The following is an 8,625-nucleotide window of genomic DNA, read 5'->3' on the forward strand; positions in this document are numbered from 1 at the left end:
TCTTGTACATTTTGTATTTTAAAATCTTTTACAGGAGTGTAGTGCTCCTTAACACAAATACAAAGGGAAGAGCCATCAATTCAAGCTCCTCAATTACAGTGCTGAAATAATAAACAGTTGACAGGTCAATAGTGTCCTTGAAATCTGCCTGAGTTTTCCTCCGCCTGGGGCTGGTGTGGTACCCCTCACTCTGGGGGCCAAAGGTAGGCACTTCCACTTTAAAAAAATCCACTTGGTTAGGAATCTGTTTATTTTACGGAGGAAAGGGTAGAGTGCCAAACTCTTTCCGAAGCTTCAGTTCCGCACCCTCTAATGGATGCAAAGGACATTCCACAGTGTCTGCTGAGTTCAGGACAACTGGCCTGCCCAAGGTGTGCACATGAAAATTAGGCAGAAAATCCCCTTTGAAATTCAAGCCTGAGTTTTTGTGTGGGGGCCTCCTGCCCCCTAGTGTCCTCTGGAAATACTGCAGCACAGTTCATCAAAATACCCTGTGATTTTTGCCATCTGATATTCCTTGTATCAACTGCAGGTGGACGGGTATCCTTAGACGGGACCACCCCTGGCACAACGTGGCTGCTGAGGTCCAGATATCCTGGGGGCTGAGGCCAGCATTCTCTGCCTCCCTGCCCCCTACAGGAAAGGACAAAAAAGGTAGAACACCAGGATCTTTATCCAGAAGCTCCCAGGAGTCATTGAAGGTACCAGGGCTTACATTTTTAAAAAGCAGGCAAGCCTGCTGTGGAGCTGTGAACCCCACAGAATCTGTGGGCATGGGCCATAGCCAGAACAGGCCAAAGGCTCTCTGGGTGCTACTCAAGAGGCCCAGCTCAGGCCATCGGGAGGAGGGTAGCACCATTCCACCCCCAACCCTGCATGCAGGGTCTAGCCATCATCTTTGGGGTGAACAAGCAGAACAATAATTGAGTGATGGAGCTGGGGCTTGGGCTCCTCTGGGTGCCTCTCGAGAACTCTGACAAGCCAGAAAGAAGCCACTGGATTGAGGGTGCTGGTCCTCTCGATGCAGGAGAGACAAGTTAGCTCAGGACACCAGCCAGCTCTTACCTCCTGGCTCCCTGACTTACAAACACACCCATTCTTTGGGGGCTTGTAGCACAGTGCGAGGCGGGTCACCAATAGGCATCAGACTGGTGTAGTCATCAGGGGCTAGCTGTGGAAGGCATGGGGGCTTAGATCAGGGGGCTCCACGCTAAGCCAGGTCCCCAAGGTCGCTAGCCGCACCTCACCTGGTAGGCCTGGAAAACGCTGAGCAGATCCTTCATACCAGCTGTGTATGGGACACCCTGCATCCGGACCAGGGTGCCGGGCTGAGACAACACTGAGGTAGGAGCAGAGGTCAGGGCAGCAGGGGGTGTGGTGAGGTAGCCCACTGTGGTGGGGGACACGGGGGGGCTAAGAGAGGAGAGGCAAGGGTTTAGTAATGCAGTCCCACCTCTGGCCTGAACCAAGACCAGTCTCCCCTTCCTTTGCCTCTGCCTTGTGCTTAGTCCAGCTATTCCTTCTCTCCAGCGTCCTCGCTGTTCTAGTTTGTAGGTGGCATTCGTCAGCCCACACCTGTCTCTCCCTTGTCATTGCAGAGTAAAGTCCAAGCTCCAGCAGACCTCGCGTTATCTGGCCCGGAAGGGGATCGTGGCCCTCCCCCACCCCCAGAATAGGACAGGGGGCACGAATGTGGAGTCCTCTTAGCAGCAGGGTACCTGGGGTAGTAAGCTGTGTAGTTCATGTAGAGTTGCGTGGCTGGCCCCGGGTAGTAGGCAATGGGTGTGGGGGTAGCAGGCACCCTGGTAGCCGGGAGCAGTGCTGAAGAGGAATATAGAGCTGCCGTCTCAGTGGGAATGAGTGTTGGGGTGGCCTGGAAGGTGGCGTAGGCTGGCGGCGAGAGGCCTAGAGGCAGAAGCAGAGAGTGCATCTGCATGGAGCCTGGCATTGTCCTGGGCAACTAGCCAGAAAGGAGTCCCCATTAGAAAGAGGGGACTGTGACAGCCTGGCCCCCGCAGGCCTCCTTCCCCAGTCCCTGGGACACTCACAGGGCAGCTTGCAGGGCGGAGGGGACATGCCACTGCGGCCCAGGGTGCCCCCCATCAGCACACGGCTCATCTCCTCCGTGGAACAGGGGACCACCTCCACGTAGCGTTCCTTCATCATTTTCTTATGGCAACGCTGAGCAGCAGCTAGCGCCCGCTCCGCTGATGTCATCTGGATGAAGGCATCCCCCGATGGCCGACCCTGTGCACACTGTCTCGTCAGCAGTCTGGCGTGCGCAGCAGTGCCTTACTCCCAGCCACACGCGCCACCCTCACTGGGTGTCCCCCCACGGCAGCAGCCTCACCTGCTGATTGAGCACCATGTGCACACCGTGGGGCCGGATGTCAGCCGCTGCCTCCCCCAGAAAGCTCAGGATGTCTTCGATGGTGGCTGTGTAGGGCAGACCTCGAAGGCGGACACAATCTCTCCCGGTCCCAGCTGCCAGTGGGAAGGGGATGGGCAGCAGGGGAGCGGTCAGTGTGGGAAGGAGGGGGCCGGAGGCATAGCGGTTCAGCACCTAGGAAGGCAGGCAGCAGCAAGCTGGTCATGCTAAGTACTCGGGACCAGGAATGGAAAGGGGTAGGGCTGGCGGGACCTCGGGGTGCTTACCTGCTGCACCTCAGCTGCCGTACTCCGGAAGAGTTCTATGTATCGCTTACCCAGCATGCCTTTGTGCCTACGCAGTGCTGCCTGTGCCAGCTCCTCACAGGCAAAGAGGGCAAAGGCGTCACCCGTGGGCCGGCCATCAGGGTGGCGCACAAAGAGCAGCCCGTCGGCACCGCCAGTCACTGGGCACTCTGGCCCCAGGAAGCTCAGCACGTCTGCTGGGCCAGCGGAGAAGGGCAGTCCCCGCAGCCGCAGGATTACTTGGTCTTCCCGTGACAGGAAACGAGCCACCTCTAGTGATGTGCCTGGGGTGGGCGGGAGGGGCATGGGAGTTGGCACCTGCCGACCTCATTCATTCAAACACCCACTAGCCACCGGCACACAGGAGAGCAGAAAGGTGAGTGGTGGTGGGAGGTGGGACCCAGGTCAAGAAGCAGGGGGGGGCCTCCCCGGTGGCGCAGCGGTTGAGTGCTGGGTTGTGAAGCTGCCCGCGGCCTCTGCAGTGCCGGTTCGATCCCCGGCTGCTCCCCGGCCACCGGAGGAGGATCCCGCATGGCGCGCAGACCTCTCCTGCCGCCCGCTGCTCCCCTCAGCAGTGTACTTCGGTCCTTCTGCCTGCTCCGCTCCCCGCTCTGGCTCTGGTGAATTCTCTCACCCTCCCGCGCGCTTCTGACTGTACCCAGTGCTTGTATGTATAAATAAATAAAGATGGAATTTCAAAATACTTTAAAAAAAAAAAAAAAAAAGCAGGGGGAAGGCCTCCCTTGGTGGCACAGCAGTTGAGCGCTGGGCTGCGAAGCTGCCCGCAGCCTCTGCAGCGCCGGTTCGATCCCTGGCCACCGGCGAGGGTCCCACATGGCGCGGCAGACCTCTCCTGCCGCCTGCTGCTCCCCTCAGCAGTGTACTTCGGTCCTTCTGCCTGCTCTGCTCCCCGCTCTGGCTCTGGTGAATTCTCTCACCCTCCCGCGGTTCTGACTGTACCCAGTGCTTGTACAAATAAATAAATAAATAAATAAATCTTTAAAAAAAAAAAAGAACCAGGGGGAACCAGATGCCACTGGGAGCACTCACCCCCTGCGATCTTGACAAACTCCTCTCCCGTTGCCTTATATACCTGTGGGTACAGTGAGAAGAGCCCATGGGTCTCAGGCCTGCCCCATCTCTGCCCAGCTCCGCTCCCAGCCTAAAGCCCCACCTCGATATAGCGGACACCCATGTGGTGCTTGTGTCTCTGCAGGGCTAGGTCCCGCTGCTCGCTGTCCACAAAGCGGATGAGGGCCTCGCCATTCCTGCGGCCCTGGGCGTTGAGGCAGAGTGCCACACCGCCCCTGTGGAGCCAGTGCTGTGTTAGCGCCTCCGGGGTCGGCCTGCCCTCCCGGGCCCACCCGACCTGCCACACCAACCTGGCCACATTGAGCCCTTTGAAGAAGCGAGCCACGTCCTGGTCTGATGACTGCCAGGGCAACCCGCGGGCCCGAACCACTGTCTCACTGTCCACCACATCGGCTTTGCTGCTGTGGGGGCAGGGCACGAGGTCAGAGCTGTCCGGCTGCCGTCACCCCTTCCCCAGCCCCACACTCACCAAGGCCCAGTCTCATATTTCTGCTTTACCACCTCAGGCTTCGAGAACAATTGACCTGAGAGGAGATGGCATGGGGGTCAGCAGGGTCTGGTGGAGGGGGATCTCCCCACCAAGCTCTGCAAAAAGAGGACACAGTTGAGGGGGCGGGGGTGACAAAGGGCTCTCACCTTGTGGTCTCTTAGAGAAGGTAACAAGAAGCAGGGAGTACTTTGAGGAAATAGTAGGCAGGCCCTGACCCAGTCCTGAGGGCAGGTGACAGGCAGCGAGGGGACTCTTACCACTGGACCCTTCCAGCAGATGGAGGATGACAGCTACCATTGTCTTCACTTCCCAGACCCCAAAGTCATCCTCTGTGGCATCTGTCTCTAGCCCCAAGTCTACAGGCAGAGAAGGAACAATGAGGAGACCCCCGCATGACGCCCCGGGCACGAGCCATGCGTGAGCACTAATCCCAGTGACCCCCAGGCCCACGCCCCCTACACAGACACACGCAGGCTCCTAGCAAACACCTGTTTGGGCTCAGCCCAGGTATGCCTTCGCAGCTCCCAGCCTAGGCGCACGTAGACATATGCCTACATTCCAAATGCGCCCCAGCACAGACAGACAGACAGACAGACAGACAGACGTGCACTCACGGAGGCAGCAGCTAATGCGAACTTGCACCACAAACTCACACACAGCCCCCTCCACCCTAACCCTGCTGGGTCACAGATACCCTGTGCCATGGTGGCCACAGTGAGGTCCCTGGCAGGGCAGGTGCTTGGGTGTTGCACATGGAACTCTCTGCGAAGGTCGTAGAAGGAGAAGAAGGTGTCGGGGAGCACCAGGTTCTGGGGGCACACGGGAGTGGGGTTGAATGGGAGGAACTGGGCTGCACTGCCTACCCACCCCCCCACCCCCCAACATTAAGAGTCCTGGAAGCCCTGGCTCGGTTGTGTCCTCAGTGGCATACCTTTCTGGAGGCCTCGGGGTGCAGGACCTGTCGCAGCAGCTGCTGCCCATCAGTGCAGAGCGTGTAGGGGCCGCCGCCCAGCAGAGCCACATCCCCGCTCACCAGCTGTGAGAACTGGGGTAGGGAGTGGGGAGAGAGACAGACAGACTCACAGCTGCGGGGGCAGGGAGGGAGGGCACAGGCTGCAAAGCTGGTTCAGCCAGATGTTCAGCCCTACCCTGCCTGGGAAGAAAGTGGCCACGCCTGCTGGGCCTGGCTCTGTGTCCCCCTTCCACCCCAGCCCACTGTCACCTTCTTCAGGCCGAGTGAGGGCAGTCGCCTATCGCCCAAGCCCCCAGCACACGCACTCCAGGAGTCTGGAATGAGGCCAGAGCAAACACCTGGTGGAGTGGGACAAGCAGGTGGGAAGGGGTGGGGCAAAGCAGGTTAAACCTGTCTCCGAGGCCGAGGCACCACCCTCAGACAGGTGGGGGCGGCCCAGTCCTGCCAGCGGGCCAGGCGGCTCATGGTCAAAGGCAGCCCCGCCTCCAGGTTTGACCAACCAAGGCACAGAGAACCTCCAAGGACAGAACTCCACACCTGGACGCCAGGGGCAGCGTGAGCTTTGACCCACACCCTATCGACCGACTGGCACTGAGCTGTTTGCTCATAGAGGGGGTGGCACGCCAGAAGCTGCCCAGCCCCTCCCCCAGCCCCCAGCCCTCTGGACAACAGACACAAGCACTGAGCAGGGGCCTGGGAACTCTCCAGCCCCCACTTGGCAATCCGGGGCCGGCCGAGCAAGGCAGCCCAGCTCTCTCCGGGAGCCCTTGTGGAACAGACTCAAGCTTCAACATCTTTGGCCTCCATGTTCTCATCCGGAACCGCCAAAGTTGTTGGAGGACGAAAGAATGTGCACACAGAGCACTTACACGCATTATTCCACTCAAGAGTCTCAGGTGCTGGGTGAGCCCAGTGCGAAGATAAGAAAGAGAAGACATGGGTGGGAACCGCCCCCCACTTCAGCCAGGGCCGGGAGGCGCCCTAGGCCTGTGCCCCGGGAAGGCAGGGAGCCTCCAGGCGGGGTCCGGACAGCACCCACGCCTGGCCAGCCGGCCGGGACAGGCCTGGACGAGCCGCTTACACCTGGCGGCGTCTGCCTCCGGGGCAGACACCGCCCTCCGCCCCCGCCGCAGCGTCTCCGGGGCGGGCAGGTGGGCTGAGGACGCCGGCGGGGGGACCTGACCTGTGGCCAAGTCCGCGCCCCCCAGCCTTGGGGCTTCCGGGGGCTGTTCTGGGAGACCCGGTCGGGCGGGTTCCCCGAGGAGCCTCAGCCTCGGCCCCCGCGGGCCGCGCTCGGGGAGGGGTCCCGCGGCCGCCAGCCCCACCCCCGCCGCCGCGGGAGCCGGGCCCGGCGAGGCTGCGCGCCGCCCGCGGGAGACACGCACACGCGGGAGCCGCGGAAAGTTTCAAACACCAGGAGCCCGTCCCGCCGCCCGGGCCGGCCGGCTGCGCGCGCCAGGCCTCGCCCCCGCCGCCTCGGGAGGGCCCCGCCGCCCCGGCCGCGCCTCCGCGCGCCCCGGCCCCGGCGCTCACCTGCTGCAGCACCTTGTCCAGCGGCTCGGCCCGCGCGAGGCTGTCGGCGCTCAGGCCGCTCGCTTCGCGGCACTGCGGGCTCAGCGCGGCCGCCTCGGCGCGCACCAGCGACTTGTGCAGCGAGCCCACCTGCGGGGGGGCCGGTCAGCGCCGCGCCCCGGCCCCGCGGCCCCCCGCGCGCCGCCCCCGCGCCCTACCTGGCGGCTCCGCGGCTCCACCACTTGCCAGACCAGGAGGATCAAGTCGGTCTCGTCGGAGCCCAGGTCCGACCCGAGCGCCCCGGCCGTGGCCCCGAACAGGACGACCAGAGTTCCCGGGCCGGGGCGCGGGGCGGCGGCGGAGTCCGCGGCGGGGTTCGGGCCCGGGGACGGCGGCTGGGGCGGCGGCGGCGTCATGGCCGCGGAGGAGGGGGGCGCTCGGCCGGGCACACGCGGACCGACCAGGCGCACGCACGCCCGGGCCGACGGCGGACGCCAGGCAGTTTGGGCGGGACGCGGGGTGTCGGGGGCGGCACCTGCGGCCCGGCTGGCGCGGCGAGTGCGGCTGAGACCGGCCCGCGGCGCCCTGCGGGGCGGGGCGGCCCCCGGCCCCCGCCTTCTCCGGGAGAGTTACCTGCCGGCCCCGCGGCCCACGTGACCCAGGGCGCCGGGGGGGGGGGGCCGCGGGGGAGGGCGCCGGCACCCGGCCCAGGACGCGCGGGGCGCCCCCGCCCCGGCCCCGGCGCGCGCCCCCGGCCCGGCCCCGCCGGGCTCCTGCGGCGACCCCATCTTCCCTCCGCGCCCTCAGGTCCCGAGGCCTCCGCCAAGGAACGCGCAAGGCCAGGGCCCTTCTTCAGTTTGGGGGGTCACATGGAGCTTGTGAAAATCACCCGGAGGCGGCCTAGGGGTTGTGAGGGTCGCCAAGTCTGGTGGGGTGACGAGTCACCAAGGGTCCAAGGGGGCGGTGAGGGTTACCAGGTGTCACCCCGAGGCCTGGGGGGGTCACCAGAGGTGGGCTGGGTGGTCATTAGAGCCGTGCGGGGGTTGGGGGTGTCACCAGAGGTCACAGGGCAGGACTTGCCCGCGAAGGCCTCGCCGGCTAAGAAACGCCTGAGGCGGCAAAACGTCGACGTGGGTCTGAGGTGCTCCGTCTTCGGCGCTGGGGAAGAGCCGCCCCCCACCGCCCGCCCCCAGCTCCTGGAGCAGCGCGCCAGGCGGGGCTGGACGGCACGGCCTGGGCCTCCGGGGTCACCCCTGCCCTGCGGGGGGCTCCGCCTCTCCCGCTCCCCTCCCCCGCCCTGGACGGGCCTGCGGCCTGGAGACGCGCGCGGGGGCGGCCGCGGGCCCGCGCTCCCCGCCGGGAACTCGGACGGTCCCTCTGAGCGTCCCAGCGCCCTTCGCCCGTCGAGCTTGGGGAAGGTCCTTTACCGCGTTTCCAGGCCGCCCCGCACGTCTCCAAACTCTGTTTGTGTAACTGAGAAACTGGAGAATCCGGCGGGAAGCAGACAGGGGGTGCCAAGCCCCAGCCGGGCGTGAGGTGGAGTCGCCCCTCGCGTTTTCGGAAAAGCTGGGCGCTGCGTTGGGACGGTCGGACAATGGAGACGGCCCGGAGGCGCGGGGTGGAAGGGCTGCCCGGGAGACCGTGTCCACGAGCCCACGGTGCCCGCGTGCCCGCGCGGCAGGACGGGCTGCGGCAGCGGAGCAGGGCGGCCGCGAGGGAGCAGACCCGCCTTCCAGCGCCTTCGGGCGACCTGCGCGTCCCCTCGGGGCGCAGCCAGTCGTCCCCGGCCGCGGCTCCATTCGGGTGGTCCAGCCCGGGCCTGCCCCCTCGTCCCCACCCCTGGAAGTGCCAAGCCAATCGGGCCCTAGAGGTGGGGGGGAACCTC

General features: G+C 64.4%; 1 protein-coding gene across 4 annotated transcripts; it reads right to left on the minus strand.

Moving 5' to 3' along the window:
• ESRP2 (epithelial splicing regulatory protein 2) lies at positions 1 to 7,156 on the minus strand. Of its 4 annotated transcripts, XM_054696932.1 has the most exons (16): positions 6,959 to 7,156; positions 6,762 to 6,890; positions 5,187 to 5,300; positions 4,950 to 5,064; positions 4,513 to 4,611; positions 4,235 to 4,289; positions 4,056 to 4,166; positions 3,848 to 3,980; positions 3,724 to 3,766; positions 2,656 to 2,957; positions 2,351 to 2,563; positions 2,049 to 2,247; positions 1,719 to 1,905; positions 1,248 to 1,413; positions 1,066 to 1,171; positions 1 to 633 (listed from the first exon to the last, which is right to left on the minus strand). In XM_054696932.1, exons 1-15 carry the CDS (start codon positions 7,154 to 7,156, stop codon positions 1,082 to 1,084), a joined length of 2,154 nt encoding a protein of 717 aa, XP_054552907.1. In that variant the 3' UTR covers positions 1 to 633; positions 1,066 to 1,081. The 4 variants fall into 4 exon arrangements, with proteins under 4 accessions (XP_054552907.1, XP_054552908.1, XP_037371859.1 ...); XM_054696933.1 differs by having other exon boundaries at positions 1 to 1,171; positions 4,056 to 4,163; XM_037515962.1 differs by having other exon boundaries at positions 1 to 1,171.
• Between the last annotated feature and the right edge of the window lie 1,469 nt (positions 7,157 to 8,625).

The sequence above is a fragment of the Talpa occidentalis genome, unplaced genomic scaffold (assembly GCF_014898055.3).
Source record: "Talpa occidentalis isolate TD23 unplaced genomic scaffold, MPIMG_talOcc4v2.1 talOcc4.17, whole genome shotgun sequence".
In the NCBI taxonomy this organism is placed as follows: domain Eukaryota; kingdom Metazoa; phylum Chordata; class Mammalia; order Eulipotyphla; family Talpidae; genus Talpa; species Talpa occidentalis.